Genomic DNA, 20391 nt, shown 5'->3' with positions numbered 1-20391 from the left:
GCGTTTATCTGAAACATTAAAAGAAGAGATACAGGCCCTAGAAATACGCCTTAAATCTTTCCAGTCACCTGCTGATCTTAAAAAAAGACTTGATGAACTAAACAAAAGCATGACAGACTTTGAGATTAGTCTCAAGGATACCAAGTACATCAAATTGGATAAAGACAAAAAAAGCTTTTCTCATGAAAAAGTCTATCCATACATACGAGAGGACTATAAACCTAGTAACAGGAATCCTGGATATAATACAGACAGCGATGGATCTGACAGTGGATCTGAGAATTCCAATTCTCCTAAATATTACAACTACCCAACAAATAGAAAACAAAGAAGGGGTAGAGGAAACTCAGGTAGAAATCGAGGAAACCAACCACAGATGTGGCCATCTTACCAGCCACCTTTCGGCCCCCCGCCTCCTTTCTTTTATGGGCCGCAACAGTTTCCACCAATGTATCCACAACAACCTTTCCAAAATTGGAACTCCCACCAGGGCAATCCAAACCGCCCTTTTTTAGGGAGAGGCCAGACGACCCAGAGAACAAAAACGAAAACAGCTCAGCAGGTACAATGGGCCCAACCCGTGGAAACAACGGGACGACACACACGCAGCAAGGGGCCACCGGAACCCACGACGAGCAACCACTAGATCTAGTGGTCAACCTATCCTCTATATCTCTGACAGAAGTCCAGATTGGAATATTAAATAAAGGATTAGGTTTTGTCCCAACTCCAGTAACTGATAAATTTAAACTATGTTGTGAACTAAAGGAATTCATGAGGAAATTGAAACTCCAGGTCTTTTTCAAAGACAAAGATAAGACAATTACCAGAGAAACGGACACAGGTTTGAAGAAAAGTTCAACTTTTGTCCCGCCGTCTCACAATTTACCAGTCGAATTGCTAGCTTTTGAGAAAGCTGTAATGAAAGATGTAAAAGACCTTGACCCCAATACCATCAAGGTGTTCAAAAACACTACTAAATTGGAATTTGAAGCAATCCATGAACTATCAAATAACAAGACAATCACAATAAAACCGGCGGACAAGGGAGGAGCAATTGTCCTACAGGACTCTGTAAAGTATAGACAAGAATGCCTACGTCTACTTGCAGACACAAGGAACTATATTGTGATCAAGGAAGACCCGACTGAAAGACTACGGATCTGCATTGCACACCTCATTGAGGAGAGCACAGTAAATGACTGGATGGACAAAAAAGAAGCTGATTTCTTAGTAAATTCAAAACCTACAATCCCATACTTCTACACGATCCCAAAGATCCATAAAGATATGGAGCAACCACCCGGGAGACCGATAGTGTCCGGAATAGGCTCCATTCTAGAGCCCCTGTCTAAGTATGCTGATGCCTTCCTTCGCCCAATAGTTCAAAAAACAGATACGTATCTCAAAGATACCAAGGATGTACTATGTCTATTGAAGGAGATCAATTTTGACCCCACATCTAATATTTTAATAAGCCTAGATGTGGAGAGTCTTTACACTAGTTTACCGCACAAGGAAACTTTGGAAATCCTGGAAGAGGTGCTATTTGAAGAAGACTGGAAATATCATACACCAAGACATATAGTGCTTGAGTGTTGCCGTCTAGCCCTCACAGAGAATTTTTTCTGTTTTGAGGAAACTTTGTACCGCCAACAACATGGGACCAGCATGGGCAGCACCTTTGCGCCGAGCGTAGCGGGATTGTATGTCCATCAGCTTGAGAAAAAGAAAATTCTGACCATCAACAATCCGTATACTAACCACATAATAATGTGGAAGCGTTATATAGACGACATTCTGTTGATTTGGAAAGGCGAGGAAGAGGAGGCCATGAGTTTTTGCTCCTGGCTAAACGAACAAGATCCTTTTCTTAAATTCACAAACACCATGAGCAGGAACCATTTGGTGTTTCTGGATCTAAACATCAGGGCAAATGATGGAACCCTATCAACTACCACTCACCATAAACCGACTTCAAGGAATTGCCTTTTAAGCTACAACAGTTTCCACCCCAGACATCTAAAAGAAAACCTCCCGTTTGGACAATTCCTACGGTTGAGAAGAAACTGTTCAGACAAATCAGACTACTTAGTACAAGCAGAAGAACTAAGTAAAAAATTACAACAACGAAATTACCCAAAGAAAGTAATAAAAGTAGCCTGTAAAAGAGCGAGCAATAATAATAGGGATGCCCTCCTGGAACCAAAGGTACAAAAACCCTCAACCAACGAAAGACCCATCTGCATCACAACTTTCGACAAAGTCTCCAACCAGGTCAGCAAGATTGTCAAAAAACACTGGAGCATACTAAACAGTGGTGATCTAAATATCCCAAAACCCATGTTCAGCCATCGTAGAGGAATGAACCTGAAAGACTATCTGGTACATACTCGACCTAAACCAGTGATCAATACTAACAGACTACAACCTCTACCGAATGGCCATTACCCATGTAACAACTGCAGTGTTTGCCATCTAACTGCAGTGACAAAGTCAGTTACTTTTAACAACAACACCACATGGCAATTAAAACACTTTTCCAATTGCAATACAAGTGGGGTGGTATATCTGATCACTTGCACGTGCAATTTACATTATGTGGGCATGACCACAAGAAAGGTCAGCACTCGAATTGTTGAGCATAGAAGCAACATACGTTGTAAGAAATCCACCACACGCATGACTAACCACTTTATTGAGAAGAATCACACACCAAATGACATGAGATGGGTAGTCCTTGAGTGTGTGGTAAATAAAGACAACATTGAAAAAACTCTTCACGAACGAGAGCAACGCTGGGTTTTCAGATTACAGACAGATATAAGTGGGTTGAATGACGACATACCTTGGGGTGTCTTCAATCGTTGAAATATAACATCCTGAAACTAATGTACCTGAATCCTAGAGCTGAAAAATAACTTTCATGAAAAATAACATCCTAGAACTATAATGCCCCTAAAACCATTATAGAAAAACATGATTAAAACAATACTTCTCAAACTCCATTTTTTCACTCCATCCTTGGTTTATTTGTTATATATCATAAACCATATCAACTAATCCTGTGGTAACTTTTTTGTCCACGTTTTCTTCAATCCCTATTTGTGAAGAATGCCCATTGTTTCATTTTTATTCTTTGTTTTTATTATAACATTACCCCAAACGTTGTGTTTTCTAAAAAGCCGGTTCGATAATAAGGGCGAGTAACAAACGGCATGGAAGAAAGACGCATGTGACGCTCGTTTGCATCCATCTAAGATGGCCGCCTGAGCGCGACGGTCTAGTTCCAACCCGGAAATCGAAACAAACAAAAACCAAACCCGCGGACCACATTGCAAGATGCGGTCCGAGGGGAAGCTGATAGGTAACACGGCGCGGGTTGCTGATTAGGAAGTAAGTGTATCTGACCTAACCGCCAAGAGAGGGTAGCGAGTACTAGACCTCTAACTAAATGATATATGTAAAAGACGCTCGATCACTAACCACGTCTTCTACAACCCTAAAAATCCTTCTAGCATTGTTTTCCACCGAGGCAATACCGCCCCCCTAAGAGACCATGATGTGCTATTAAGCGCCAACAAAAGTAAATATTCAAACGTTTCCTTTGGTTGTGTGTTAAATGTGTGTCCACTGTTTTATGTATAGTCACTTCCGTTTGTCTTTTTCCACGTTAAGTTCACTTGTTGGGCATCTGGCGAACAGACACCGGATCTGAAAGTATGCACGCACCAATATGGTGAAACCACACCATATAGTCTGTATGCATATATGTGCATGTATCAAAAACGTGCATGTTTGTGAAGGACGAAAAAAATCCCCGATCTCGGCAGAGATAGGGGCGAGGTGTTTTTTAATTGTTCTTTATTCATTCTTTTACAGGTTCACCATTGAACTATACATTCGCCTTAAAAGTCAAGCGTATGTATGTAGAACCACGTGTGTACCGAATAGGGACAACGTTAATCACTGTAAATATATGTTGCACTAATAAATTCCTAACTTTAGGTTTTTTAGGAGTGGTACAATACAGGGCTGGTCCCTGTATGGTCCTGAAGAAACGCTGGGGGTAGCGTGAAACATGTTGACCAAATACTGAACCCAACTACATTATTGGTTGGTACACAGTATAACCCCATTTTTAACATACTGGTCTAGGAGCAGAATAAAACATTGAGGCCCACTAGCACAGTATTTTTAAACACACACACACCCATCCACTCCACTTCACATTCCTTACACCACACATAGTCCTTCACTACTCAGTGCTCCTACGTAGCTCGCAAGTCGTAGCACGCCCCTTTTCGTAGAGAACTGGGAGGACCCCGATGATGAAGCATGTCACCGTGAGGAAACTCCGGTGAGTGAGGGGACTATAAGAAAGACATTTTTTCTTTCTTGTTGGGCTACACTTAAGATAGTATCTGGAAGTTAGCCACCACACGAGACAGGTCCCTGAACCCAGATATTGGGCTCTTTTTTGCTACATTAATCTCTTTAGGAGGATGACCTGTTCTTAAGTACCTCCTTCTCCCCCCTTTTTTGTACATACAATTATATAGAACCATCTGCCAATTATACTATACTCCCCAAAGAATCTCTAGTTGGTTACTAGGTAATCAATCTAATGAACGCACTAAGTGCCCTAAATGTAACTTGTAAGCGGCTGGCATAGAGCATATGCTTTTTTCTTGTCCTGTACTTGCCCTGTTTTGGGAAGGAATAACTGAGGCTTTAAGGACAAAACAAATTGTATCTCCGCCACTTTCCGCCCATTTGGTTCTACTAGATATACAGGACACCAACAGCTTACACAAAGATTTGTTATCTATACTATATGCCTGTGCAAGGCTGGTTGTAGCTAGGTCTCGGATCTCTACTCAACCTCCACATGTTATGGAATGGTGGGCTCTGGTCATGGAAACTCACACAATGGAAATTGCATTAGCCAATTTAAGAGGATGTAGGTCATTGTTAAAAAGCGAAAAGATCTGGGGAACGTTTATTTGATTTGATTAATGGAATTTTTGAGTCCAGCTAATATTTATTTAATAATTAATTGTCTTTTCAAATGCTTTGTCTCCTCATTATTTTATTTTCAATTCTTTAATTATGTATTGTTTTCCTCTGTTATAGTTAAGGCGGAACGATTTATAGTTATTTTCGTTATGTATCTGTAATGTTTGTGTATAAACTTTCTCTTGCAATAACAATAACGAGATGAGAGACAAGATATACAGGTGGTCAAGATGTGGAGCGAAAAATTATTGTCTTTCATTGATCTTAAATAGTAAAACTCCAAAGACAAGCTAATAGATCTGGCTCATTTTAGATGTATGTCAGTTGTATTATATAGCTGGTGTCCTAATAGAAAGCTCAGAGAGAAACCAAAATCCCATCCAGGAGCCACACTAGGGAAATCAGAGAAATGTTGTTTACATGTTTAAACCACACCCTTAATTACAAAGGCCACGCTCCCTTAAAATACCCCATAACGTTTCCATCCCACTTTAAGGCCTGCTTAAGATAATACACTAGATACTGTGGAAAATGTGAAAAGACTATCCCACGTAGCAGTTGGTGCATTTTGGTAGTTAACTTAATATTTTCAATGATAGTACAATCCTCGGGTACTGTTTGACGAATTTCAATAAGCAGGTCTTCCTAGCCAGAGCCATTGAGCCACACCCTAGAGGCAGCGGCGACCAGCAACATTACTTTATTGTGGGGCGCGAAGCCCAAAACGCTCACCATATATGGCACACAGGTTCTAAATAAGGTCTTCTTCTTCCTATCGTCCTGCCGCTCTCCTTCGACAGGTTGGGAGGAACTTCTACCCTTGTTCGACACAAAAGCAACTATTCGCTCCAGGATTGGTTTGACCAGGCCAACCCAGCGCTCAGTTTTAGGCTGGGGGCCTGCGGCTGCAATCCCTCAGCTGTTTCCCAGCCCTGGGATTGTAGGCTATGAAGTGCACAGATTAGCATGGCTGGCTGTAGGCAGTCGGCCAATCTGACATGGGCACTGACAGGGGCTGAAGTAATAGTGCAATTGCACTAATTAGCCCTACCCGCTGCCCTCGCACTATAACAGCAGGAGCCTGGAACACATTAATAAAATTGTATTTATTACCATTTAATTAATGTGTGTGCCGGATGCTTTGGCAGCAGGCAGGGCAGCGTCCTCCGCATTAACGGAGGAGCCACCGCTGCTCAGAGGTCTGCATCGAGGACAGCCATGCCCAGAGCAGGGCTAGACTTTCCCACCACTGCAAGGCCGGCCTTTGCAGCCTGGCCTCAAGTAGGATGAGCGCGTATTTGATATCACCACGTCTTCTTCCACCTAAACTCAACCAAACGGAAAGCTGCCCTCAGTACTTTGAAGCGGCTCCTGGTATGACATTGTGACAATTTCCTGGTGCACAGAACAGATAGACCTCTGCACAGCTGACTAGTTAAAAGTTAACCAACAGAGGAAGTGAATGCATATTCAAGTATTAATAATGTGGGATTAATCTGTGCTACCATCTGCTCTGAATCAACATAATATCTTGTTCTCTTTATTAATAATAAACCACTTTTTATTCTGTGAATTTTAAATAATTGCTAATGCAATTTTGCAGACCAACTTTAATATGTTAACCAACACACAGCAATTGCACAAAGAAAACTGAATGCAGGAAAATAAACATCTGCTTTAATTTGTTATCGCATTTAAAGCACTTGTTCATTTCAGCAGTGCTTACCTGCAGTAAATTTAATCAACAAGCTTTCAGATAATCAGTAATTGCTGAGCGCCATATATACGAAGAGCATCGTCACAGGTCTTCCTTATCATGATGGGTTGTTCACTCATTAACTTGACAGGATTTTATAGGGATAGAGATGCCTCAATAATTTACCCAAATTCAAAATATTCAAAATTTTATATTTTCTTTGCAGTTACCTTGATTTTTATTAACAATTAACTGGTATGGCCCACTACTTTGTCAAATTTGAATGTATATGGATTCAGGTAAACAGATAAGGCCATTGAATGAGAGAGATAATGTTCCATTCCTGTGCTGTACTTTTGAAAGTCATTATTTGAGGTCTACTGGTCCTTCAGAAATTAATCAGAACTATTGTTCCCAGAACAAATTAGCTGTAAACGAAAAGCGCAGGACTGAAAAATGGTTGACATGTTGACATGGAGGAACCGTACAATTGATGCTCTCTTCTGACAGGTGTAGACATTTGCATGTGGGAGAGCATTTGCAGTGGAAGGTACAGAACAAAATGAAGGTGAGACTGTAAGGATGAGTTGGGGTCTTGAGTTCAGTTAGTGTGGGAAGTAGTGAGGAGTCTGATAAGGATATGAAGAATATGAAAGTTGTGACAACTCCCTTGTAGGAACAGGTCTGTAGTAGTTTGCATAACGGAAAGTCTGGGTAGTCTATGTGGGGAAATACTGAATCCTTCAATTTTTTCTCCTTGGTGCAGGGAAATTAAATCATAAAAAAAGAGTTGGGCAAGGCATTTTTATTATCATGTACCGTATACATTTTTTCCAATTCACAGTGAATGCCTATATACATGATGCAAAAATTGCAATTTACCTCTTGTTTCCATTGGTTCTATGGCAGTGCAATTAACAAACCCGAACAGAAAACTAATCTCCACCACTGTCAGTTACCCAATGACTCAGTGACAGCACCTCCATTGCTGCTCAATGCCACAGACAGCGTCCATAAGAGCAGCAACTTCCAGACCACCGGAAATTATAATGAAGGTTATTTTGGATTTAATTACTAGCCATGATTTAAAGTTAGGTAGGAACTAATTGTAGCATGTTGGTGTTGTGAAAATAAATTGCATAACATAGGTAATCTTTTATTTAATGTATTTTATTGGCATACACAAAGTTCTATATCGCAGCAAGTAGACAGCAAAGGCACCTATCTAAACCAAACTCTCTTTAAACGAGAAAAATCATAGAATAACATGCCAGCTTGCCTTATCCCTAAAGGTAAGAAAGAACATAGGGGCATATTATCAAGGACAGGCGATACATTATCGCCGCTTTTATCGGCAGGAAACTGCCGATAAAGCGGCGATAATGGCCTTGATAATATGCTCTATGAATTCCAATCGAAGCCCATGTTAGTTGTGTTCACATCGAACATGTGCTTCAATTGGAATCCATAGAGCATATTATCAAGGCCATTATCGCCGCTTTATCGGCAGTTTCCTGCCGATAAAAGCGGCGATAATGTATCGCCTGTCCTTGATAACATGCCCAATAGGTCCTAAATACCCCATAGAAAAGGTGCAGAACATGAGAAAAAGGATGGAAAGCACATCATACAGGATACAGATTAAACCAGGGTGGGCTAAGAAACCTCTTCCATCCCAGACCGGATGTGCCTTTCACATCCTGAGCTGGATGTCTCTCTTACGGATGAGCTTGATGTTCCTCTAGCAGTCCAGGCTGGATATTCTGTAATGCACCTCAGGTCATGCAGAAACTGTAAGATTGAGTAGATGGCCATTACATTTTCCGATAACACAAAAACACCTACCAAGCTTATTAGCAAGGATATATTTCCAAGAATCTAGACAAAAGTTTACAAAAGTGGCCTGCTGAATCGTTTTATTTGGATTCAGTCTTGATCCTGAAAATTCACAAATAAAATCTTATTGAAATATAAGACCCGTGATAGCTATCTTGTAAAATAAATACATTTGCCTCAAAAAAATTAGTTAGCACAACTGAATTTATGTAAACTCACAGAGTCTTACATCTTATTCTCCTAAAGCAAAAGAGAAGGTTCTATGACTATACATAAACTTGTGGTTACCATCTTTGTTTTTAATTTTTTCCCCACTACCTACCCCTGCCCCTCCATTGCCTCTTTGAGTAAAGTATGCCCCTCTTGCAATTCTTGAATGCTGTTTACTATATTCTATAGAATGTATCATTGCAGGTTTAAATCACAGTGCTCAATAAAAAAAATGAAAATAACAGCTTAAAACCACACAAACCACATCTCTGCCATGAAGACAACAATTCTAAATGTAATTTGGAAATGTTTCCATAGACTTGCTTCTTTTACTAAGGGAATTCACACAATTCATTAATATGGTTATTGGTTCTGATTTTCAAAAAATTCTTTTTATTTCAATGGTCTTTGAAGTGTGTAATACTACTGTTTTTTGGTCTTGTACACTGTAACTTTACATCATATCTCATAAGGACAGGGTTGTTTTAGCATTTGACGGATGGCATTCTGTCCTTCAGGAAAGTCCAGAGAACATTACCTCAGCCGTCCTGATGGACTTCCATCTGTCATATTTAGAAATGATTGCCAGCCCAGAGGTCAACTCTGCACATTGAAAGGAACAGCTATTAAAGTTGTTCCTTTCAATGTCTAAATGTTTGGTGGATGACTGTCATCAATTCTGAGGTCCATTCGCCAAACGTTTCAAAAGTTTTTCAGAAACTAGTTCCCGAAGTGGGAGTTTGTTTCAGAAAAACAAGACACAAATGACTCCCCGCACACTGGGAGTTTTCTCCCAGGGATAGGGGGGCTATTATTTTTTATGTACCTCGTTGCCAAGTTTTTCCTGGTGATGGTGGACTGAAAAAAAGATATTGCATTGTCCAACCTAATTAGGGTGTAATGTCCTTCCTCCAAAGGGACTACGTTGTCTGGCTAATGAAGGAAGTTTTCAATCCACAGAGTAAACTAGGGTTCCATTGACAGAAAACCTAAGGACGCCCTGTCTCTACACGCGATGCGTGTGGACTGAAGTTCGGTGAGCAGGGTAATCCCTCACATTTGCAACAGAGTACCCTGTTTGCCAAACTCTCAACTACCACAAGCATTTTTAAGCTTCAATTACATCCTAACACTGTAGAACATGCATGTAGTCAGAATGCATTTTCTTTCTCTTTTTATGTGTTGCTGGTAATTTACACCCTATGGTACTATTCTGCCACACATATTTAACAGTCTCTCCTATTGTCATTTAATTGTACATTTCCCTAACCTGGAGACAGCTGTTCAATTGTACAAAAGGGACAAAAAAGATCAATCCACTTTTATACACAATCAGGGATTACTGACATACCAGTTAGTAAAATTGTCAGAATTCTAGTGTACAGTAGACAAGGGATTCTAGTTGATTATGATGTGTGCTCCAATTCTTCCTACACTCCAAAACAATGGACATATAATAAAGCAAACATTGCTTATTTATTTAAATTCATAATGTTTATTGAGCCAAAATATTGTGCCATCTGCTTTATTTTAAGATGCTATCAACGATAATGGCGGACAGAAAAAGGGACCTGACTAACAAGAAACAGATAATGTATTAATAGTGTTTTGTTACTCTCGTTTTAACAAATCATCAATTAAATGGGGAAGCTACTAAACCACTTGAGCAAACATAAACATATTCTTAATGAAAACCCAAATTGAAAATTATGCAATTTAATTCACTGCAATTGGACAGTATGAGTTGCGTTGATGGTGCCTTTTAATCTCTTTCTTTATACATCAAGTATGCATTTAATAATATGTTAACTATTCTTTTTTTCTTCATGGTTTAATTTCCACATGTCATAGCTTATTGTCCACCAATTGAAATGTACTAGCTACTGAATTAGGAGTTCATCAGTTTCCTCTATCACATCAATTTTGTGTGACAGTTGCATCGTTTCACGACTACAGATATGCCTCTGAGTTTGAAGAGAAGAAGCTTTATTCAAAATATATATAAGTGCACTAATAATAAAACAACTTGCTGTTATGGAACCAATTACGACAAACATCTCATTTGAACCCTTGTTCTTTGAGACACTTTCCATAATCTCAAATGCTGGAACCCACATGTTGGCTCTCACTAGATTTGAGATTTCTGATCGAAGGGAGGATTTGTCAATGGTACATATTGCAAAATAGAGAGATGAGCTATTTCCTACAGGGATATCCTTAAGTGGAAACATAAATGTTTCTCTGGAGCCTGCAAGTTGAGGTGTTAGAGTCGAAATGTTGAAAGATGTAGCATTTACAAAATAGTTTTTAAGCTTCCGTGGACTTTCATTCATTCGGATTTCATAGGTAGATGCTGGAGACAAAAAAGAAATCTGTTAATATTCATTTGTTGTTAAATGATTAAACAGGTTATTACAATATGAAGAAGCGCAGCTATATTTTAGTTGACCTAAACATAAGGTGATGAAAAAATGAACATCAAAGTGCACCGGCAAACAAAGAAACCGCAGTCAATTAAATAGCTTTATTTGATTTTTTAATCAAAACAGTAGTTCAGCAAGATCATACTTTTGAATATATAATTTGCTTTTCTTTCTTTACTATTTTATTGAATGTGTGCTATTTCTTTTTTTGCTAGCAGAAATTATTCTGAAAGAAAGAGTGGGCACTTTTCATATTTGGCCCCATCAGGCGAATGTGCTAAAATGATATCCCATGGTAATTGGCCATGTGCCATGTATAGTATGCAGTTGCATACTAAGGACTGGAATAAAACAAATGTTGAGAAATGGACCAGAAAAGGAACATAACATGCATTTTACTTAAACAAACACTTACCTTGGAATTTGTTGGCTATTGACATATATTCAACTGCAATGTATGCATGTATCAATATCAGGTATGATATTCATGCACTTTGTTGGTGGCTTAAGATAATTTCCCTATCTCTACCCAGGCGATTTATCAGAGTTTTATATCTGTTGAGTTGGTACAAACAAACATATACAATAGAAGGGGTTCCCCAAGGCAATAATGGATATAGGCAGGAAGGGAGGGGATCGAAACACAAATAGAAAAGACCACCCTGCCAGAGTAGATAATGAGTGGTCCTCTACAGGATCCAATTCTGTTAAGGTGGGAGCAACATTAACTGCATATCAGGGCCCAAGACAACAGATAAATGGGATTCAAAACATGCTTTTTATAGAAAATATATATTTGTATTGATTTTTATGCAGTTAGTCATTTCTAAAAAACATTCACGGCTTGTAAGTTCAGGGATTAATAAAAACAATAAATACGATTTATCATTTCATATAGGAAAAGAAACACATTCATAATGTTAAGTGTTCCACTCACTCCAGGACATGCGAGATCTACCTGTCTGAATCGGTTGAATGTGTTTGAATGTGAATGACCCCCTGAAGGTGTGAGTCTCTGGTGAGCCCCCTGAATTGTCCTAGAGTGAGTGGAACACTTAACATTATGAATATGTTTCTTTTCCTATATGAAATGATACATCGTATTTATTGTTTTTATTAATCCCTGAACTTACAAGCCGTGAATGTTTTTTAGAAATGACTAACTGCATAAAAATCAATAAAAATATATATTTTCTATAAAAAGCATGTTTTGAATCCCATTTATCTGTTGTCTTGGGCCCTGATATGCAGTTAATGTTGCTCCCACCTTAACAGAATTGGATCCTGTAGAGGACCACTCATTATCTACTCTGGCAGGGTGCTCTTTTCTATTTGTGGTACAGCAAAACATGGCAGACTGGATCAATAAACATACCCAAGGGTTAAACGAGACAGAGGGTGACAAGGAGCTGCATGTTTCAGGAAAGAACTAAGGCTGTAGTTATTCAGGTTACATAAGCAGCAGCTCTTAAACAATATTGCAAATATGCACAGGAAATGCACAAGACTGCTGTCAACAAAATAAAACTTAAAGGACAGACTTTAGAGGTCAGGAAGAAATATGATTGATTAAAAAGTTTTTTAGAGAGCAGTGAAAACACATATACGTCGATCAACTTCCAGGTCTAAAGAATGGCGGTGGAGATTGACAGCGATTGACAAGTGGAAGTACAGAGGCATCTATACAATTCGAAAGCCTCAATCTTTTTACAAGTTGGTGACTATCAAACAAATCGTACAAACAAAATATAAAAATATAACGAAGTAAGAAGGTAAAACCCAAAACGGCACTACTGAAACACCAGTTTTATGCTCACCTGTGAGCATAAACAGGCTGCAAGCTTGCAGTCTTTACAAACTGATCTGTAGCAGGCAGAAGCTGATCAGGACTTGCATCTTAACCCAAGTGAGATGGCTTACAAGCTATAACTAGAGCCTCAACAGGGTCTGCACACAGTTTTTGCTTCACCCAAAGTACAGCTTGAGAGGCACGTAGCACTGCAACACCATACATGAATCTCCGCTGAAGCACCTCTTTCCATGTCTAGTAAATCCTATGTATGAGCCAGGTAGTTGGGGATTGTGTTATTTTGGAACCTCAATATGAAAGCAAAAGCTGGATTAGTAGAAAGAGCAGCCATGGTCTTCCTTGATCTATCGGCAGCATTGGATGCGGTCAATCCCAAGTTGCTGATTGACCGTATTCACAACATCAAGATCAGAGGGGCTGCTATGACCCTACTAAGATCTTTTTTCTTGGACTGGAACAATATGTGGCACTAAAGAAGTTTGTATGAGAACACTTCTGCTTGCCCTGGGGGTCCCTCAGGGATCTTCGCTAAGTCCAATGCTGTTTAAAGTGTACGGTACCTTACTGGCTAATTTTATCAGCTCTTTTGGATTCTCCCTTAAATGCTATGCTGACAACACACAGATTGCTGTTACCCTCTCCAGCCTTGACAATGACACTGGAACTAGATTCCACAACTGTATGCGGGCAGTGAGTGACTGGATAAACAATAACTGCTTGAAATTAAATTCTGGGAAGTCAGGGTTCATCCTATTTGGCAATCAGGTCTCTTTTTTATCCCCATACCAGTGGCCGAGGAGCTGAGAACTCTTACGACTCCAGTTAGGAAGGCTAGAAATCTAGGAGTGTTAGTTGACAAAAAGAAAACCTATGGTCATCAAGTAAATTCTGGCATTCACTCCTCCTTCTACACATTAAGGATAATAAAAAATCCTTCCATACATTCCTCCTGATTCACCAGAAGTGGTTGTCACATCCCTGGCGCTTTCTAGAATAGAATTTTGCAATGGTCTATATTTAAATATGCAACAGCAACTCGGGAACAAACTCCAAACAGTGGAAAATGCTGCTACACTCTTGCTGGTAGGGCCCCCTAAACTTCAATTTGCCACTCAAGCCATTCAAAAACTACACTGTCTTCCATTCAGGCAAAGGATCATCTTCAAGGCTCTGTGTATTGCCTGTAAAGCACTGCACAATATGATCCCGAACTATTTGAGATGCAGCTTTAAATGGTACTGTCCTGGCATGATTCTGCAGTTCTATATGGGCAAAAATACCATACTCCCCAAGATCAAATGCTCCACCTGAAGAAGCAGAAGAAGCGTTGTTACTTGAACAGCTAAAACGTGGAATACTTTACCTCTGCATGCTAAATCCATGACTAGCCTGCTATTCTCCAGAAATCATTAAAAAACATAGCTGTTTCGTAATCTGTAAGCTCTTTTTCAACCTGTTTTAGCAGAGATAGTGCCAAGATACCTCTGGGTATTCGCGTGCTTTAGAAGTATTTATGACATAACATTTAACATAACACTATATCTGACCTGGGCAACTTGTTGCATGTCACATTTTCTTAAGAAATAAATACTTCTGAAGATATGAGATACAGCAGTGGTTCCCAAACTATGTGCTAGATATGCATCTGTTTGCAGAGCACCAGGCTAGTTTTGAAATCGCACCTTGGTGACACCCCGCAGAGATATGGAACCACTGACCTATGTTAAGACTAGCATCCAGAAATGTTATCTAAATCCACATATGTATGCTGCCTTGTGTGAATGTGATTTCAAAAACACTCAAGGCACCTTAAAGTTTGGCTTATTGGGGTGCAAACTAATACATAAATATATTTCTGACATACCCCTGTCACCTTGTGAGGCACACGGCCAAATTAAAGGTTCACATTTCACGCACTTAGTCCTTATAGTTGTTGCATGGTTACAATAAGTAACATATCCTTGTAACAATAAATCATAATCTCTGTGTCATGGCAAAACATATACTTAAACAAATAAGAAACATATAGGCATATAAACAAACTGATGTGGACCTAAATGTAGATGACTGCTAGATCATCAACCATCAAATCCTATCGCCAACTACTTTATTACATTGATTATACATGTTACCAGTAAACATTCCATCAAATATAATGCATACATAAACACAGTGCTGCTGTAAGAACAAAGGTAATTGAAGGAATTTGCAGCATATATAAGAATGGTTCATGCTTGTGTAAAAAAACATAATTTGCCACATGTCATGAGTGTCAGGGCAAGTAGAGTCATCACTAAATCAATATTGTGTAAATTTCAGTAATCAAATGTTTCATGGTTTGGCTCTACAAAGCATAATTAATTTCCTTTGTCAAATTTAACTATGGATATTGAATAGTATTTCCTTTTACACTGAAAATAAACCATATGTGTAAAACAGGCATTATTTCCAACGACGTTGAAATTAAATTATTAAGTGTTAACCTTCAAATGTACACTTGCTTCATTCCTGTTCAACATATATCAACATATATCATAATTCCATCATGCACATGTAAGTTCACAAATACTTCTAATATGTTTGTTAATATTTTATTTAAGGTGATAAAGGCTATGAGCTACAGCCATGGATGATGACCGTCCTTCACAACTGCACAGAATGATGGTCTGAAGCGATACAATGCCTGCAATGTTGTTGGAAGGATGTTTGGGGTACTTAAATTTGGCTGAGAATGTGACAGTGAGGATGAGGAGGATGATGAATCTTAATCAGAAATTGTGCACTCAATGACATGCTGTACCATATGAGACAGTGTAGTGGCACATATTTTTGCATAAACAAATACATTTTAAACAAAAACCTTTTAGCTAATTGTGGAACGTTAATAAACATGGATGTTGAACCCTTTCAGAGGTCATGAAGGAATGGTTCGGTCATGAGCACCAGAGCTAATGTGGTCATGACCGAACTCCATCTTCTGCAAACAGCAGAGGGATTTCTTTTTTTATATTTTTGCCTCAGGAGGTGGGGAAGAGCTTTCCCAGTCTCCCAAGTCATTTTTTTCATATGCAATGATGATCACACACATGGCACGCTGACATCATCACATATGAAACTGAAATTAGCAGATTGGCTAGTTTCATTGCGTAGGTGCTCATGGGGATATTGCACCCCCCGCCTCCCAGCACTGAAACACCTGGTAGAGGTACTGTTTGCCCCCTTGCAAAACCAGGTTGCCTTGTGATGGGTAAGAGGAGGTGTGGCTTGGGTGGAACCCCCCACGTTTTCCAACCCAGAATCCCCTGCAAACCTCAGATTTAGCTGAAGAAAATCAAATGTTCTCATATTTCTGTGCAGGAAAGTTGTGGGATTACCGGGGTGACACAAATTTCCTACCACCCAGTGTTCCTCCAGGTCTCCCGATAAAAATGTTGCCTCCGGTGTTTGGGTGGGCCAAGTACCTGCAGCAGGGAAGGGCCCAAAATTATTGTGGAAACATTAAAATAATCTATCACAAAATGACCCGGTTTTGCAAAGGGGGCACATGCGTTTTGGTCCAGGGCTCGGCGGACATATAAGGAAACCTACCAAACCCACACATTTCTGAACACTAGACACCCAGGGGAGTCCAGGGAAGTGTGACTTGCATGGATTCCCCAATGTCTTTCTACCCAGACTCCCCTGCAAACCTCAAAAATAGCTAAACAAAAACACAGTTCCCCCACATTTCAGTCTGTGATCACCTCACCTCACAAATATCCTTCCACTCAGCATTTCCCTCAGACTCCTGAGTAAAATGATACCTCACTTGTGTGGGTGGTTCAAGGGCCTGCGACTGGATAAGGCCAAAAACATAGGGATTGAGGGGATAGCACAGTGAACTCTAAGCGCTATATTAAAAACAAATTACATTGTTAGGTGATTCTGCACTGGACGCCCACACAAGTGAGGTATCATTTATATTGGGAGACCAAGGCAAATGCTGTGTGGTAGTTCAGTTACAGGTGAAAACGTTAGCACAAATGGCAGTTTTTCCAACTCAATTTCAATATTTATTTATGTTAACTGTCGGGTTCTATAGAAAAAACTTGAAGGATCTACACAAATGATCTCTTACTGAATTCAGAATGTTGTCTACCTTTCAGAAATGTATAGTTTTATGGGATCCATTATTGCTTTTACACCCATTTCTACCACTAACTGGAAGGAGGTTGAAAGCAGGAAAAATATGCTAGGTCCCAGTAAAATGCAAAAACTGGGTAGAAAAGTTTGGTTTTCTGACAAAGTCTATCTTTTCCTGAAATCTGGGAAGATGGTGATTTTAACACCACAAACCCTTTGTTGATTCCTTTAGCAGGGGGGAAAAAACAGATGCTTTCTTCTGAAGCACTTTTTTCCCATGTTTTTTTTAAGGTCACATGGCAATTACACACCGAGCGCACAAGGAGGCCACAAGGAGGTCGCACCCGACGCAATTTTTACAAAATATATTTATCATAATATAAGTTTATTACAGTTAGAAATATATAAATGTTTAAAATAATTTAGATTTTCGCGTCCTCTCATATACTGTTTAAAGTTATTTAGACATCATTTTGAGACAAAAAAAAGGAAATGGCGTACCCGGCGCAATACTAGACGTCTGGAACGTAACACATCAGATACCAAAGTAGTACCGGCGGTGACTTCATGCGTATATGATGTTAGGTGGGACACGGTGCCACGAACTCGTTGGATACGAAATGCACATCATTTAATCATTTATGAGTTTAGCAATATGGCGGATAAGATTTGTGTGGTGATAGAGCTTGGTACGCTACCGGTATGGGAGTGTAGTTTTCTCCCCCACCCCAAAAAACAATAAATTATTTTTAAAGTTAAAAAAATGAAGTATAATAGAGTTCCAAAATATTTAAAAATATAATAGAACAAATATAGGTTTTATTAACATTAAAATATGAAATTAACATTCAAAAAACCTTCGAAATTCACTTAAAAAAATCATAGGTTTTACAGACATTATAGTTAGGAATTATTATTTAAAAAACCTTAGAAATTCACACAAAAAAACAAAGGTTTCATGGACGTTATAGTTAGTTGAACATTTGACTCAAATAAAACCAGAGAAATTTGCCTGTTATAGTTAGTTGAGCTAACTATAACTTGCGCACCCGCAATGCACTGCTGATGACGTCACATATTACATTACTCATGACATGGTCCATGGCATCACTGATGACATCTCAAATAACATCAATGATGACATCACTCATGACATCATCCACGTGACAATCTGATGCACATACTGGTGCTCTAATATAAACTTTGATACACCCATTCTAAAATGCTGACTGCTATTTTCGAAACCAGACAGAAGAATGCCATATACTACATAGCACTCACTATTTCCTAGGTCTACACACACATCCAGTCACTTATACATATAGTTACTCATCAATACAGGACTATAATATGCACTCATACATCTATACATGCAGTCACACGCTGCCACTCATCCATAGAGTTACTCACACGCCTAGTCAGTATTAAAAAGAAAGAAGCACATACCCATTTAATCATGAAAACAGTTATACACACCAACTTCGTTATTTTTAGACATACCACCTCACTTATTTATACACATACTAACACATATTTACTGTCTTATACAATTACTTATAGAAGCAGGCACTTAATTATGCACCCACTCTTGAAATAACTTAGTCTCACGTATACTCATTTATATACTCCAACACTGACATATAGTGGCTTAAAACATATGTAGTTAGTCACAGATATACCACTGACACATTTATTTACTCACCAACACACCCATAGACACACTAACTCACCCATACAGCCCTTTCCAGATGCACTTTTAAATCCATACAACCACTGAATCACCTACTCAGACATCTATGCACTGACATACACACACCCACTCACACAGACACTCAGGGACTCATACAGATACTCAGACAATAAATCAATAACCTACATAGACACTTGTGTAGCTATTCAGCAACCCATGCAGTTGCTTACACACCAATGGAAAGACTAATACAGACGTTTACACAGTTTAGTCACTAACCCATGCATTCAGTAAGACACGTTCAATCACTCACTTATACAGTCAGTCACGCACATACAAAATAATTCCTTTAAGCACTTGCAAATGCGTTCATTCTTCAATACACCTTGGCATATATATATAAAAAAAAACATATTTACGATTTTATAGAAACAAACATTCACTGGATGAAGCCATGAGTGATGTCATCAGTGATGTCATTTGAGATGTCATCAGTGATGTCACTGACCATGTCATGAGTGATGTAATATGTGACATCATCAGCAGTGCATTGCGGGCGCGCGAGTTATAGCTAGCTCAACTAACTATAACAGGCAACTTACTCTGGTTTTATATGAGTCAAATGTTCAACTAACTATAACGTCCCTGAAACCTATGTTTTTTTGTGAAAAAAAAATAAAAAATAAAATATATATATATATATATATATATATATATATATATATATATATATATATATATTAACGCTCCAATTGTACCAACAAAGTCTCGGGTCACTCGTGGGCGGGTGCTTGTGTGCGATGGTACTCGCGTCAAAATCAAGGCTCCAAACTCCGTCCTCCTTTATAGAAAAAAGTACAGCACTCCGGGGGTAAGGCAGTATTTCTTTATTTCGCCGTTAGCAGTATGAACAGATGCGTTTCGGACGCAAGTCCTTCTTCAGTGTTTACTCCTAACGCTGTAAGGGGGCTGTTTTTAAAAGCGTCATCATATCATGCCCATTGACATTAATGACGGTATCAAAATCGCTTTTATCGCACTTGCAAATGTGGCGGCCATCTTTGAATATTTCACATTCAACATGTTATTCAGATGTATATCATCAGACATGTATAATAATACATATCTAATCTCGCCGTGTATCGGCATATCTGCCGCTGAAAGCTGGTGTCTCAAATTATCTAGCCGTGTATCGGCATGTCACCAGCATCATTAGCATTGCGCATATTACAATTTCAATCACCGTAATTGACATTCTTACATATTCATTTTTGAGCATGTTCTTGATGACTTGTCTAAATTCAAAACAGTTTTTAACAAAGGAGTAATAGGAAAAGGAGCAAGGAGAAGGGTGAATAAATAGCTATAAAAAGTATCAAAGTCAGCTTAAAGATAGTGCAAAAGTACAGTGTATACTTCATTTGCCTAGATGTACCATCAATTCTTCTCCACTATTCATCCCCTGTGGGCTCTTTGTTTGCATGTCAATGATGTATCGTGACTCTAGTCTGCGTAGTCTCATCAGTGTACCCCCCCCCAGGATTGGCTGGAACATGGTCTATGCCAAAATATTGTAATAGATCCC

The 20391-nt window shown here is 39.0% G+C and overlaps 1 protein-coding gene across 1 annotated transcript in view; it reads right to left on the bottom strand.

Annotated features, from left to right (window-relative positions):
- Nucleotides 1-9469: 9469 nt before the first annotated feature.
- Nucleotides 9470-20391, bottom strand: part of LOC147747551 (calcium-activated chloride channel regulator 1-like) — a 365801-nt gene continuing 354879 nt past the window's right edge. Inside the window, exon 14 of the mRNA XM_086925678.1 lies at nt 9470-11114. Coding sequence (XP_086781804.1) covers nt 10642-11114 — 473 coding nt within the window. The 3' untranslated portion in view covers nt 9470-10641. The remainder of the gene's footprint in view (nt 11115-20391) is intronic.

This window comes from Lissotriton vulgaris, chromosome 1_1 (assembly GCF_964263255.1).
Source record: "Lissotriton vulgaris chromosome 1_1, aLisVul1.2, whole genome shotgun sequence".
Lineage (NCBI taxonomy): Eukaryota > Metazoa > Chordata > Amphibia > Caudata > Salamandridae > Lissotriton > Lissotriton vulgaris.
The sequence above is the reverse complement of the archived record's forward strand: the minus strand, read 5'-3'. Positions and strand labels throughout refer to the sequence as shown.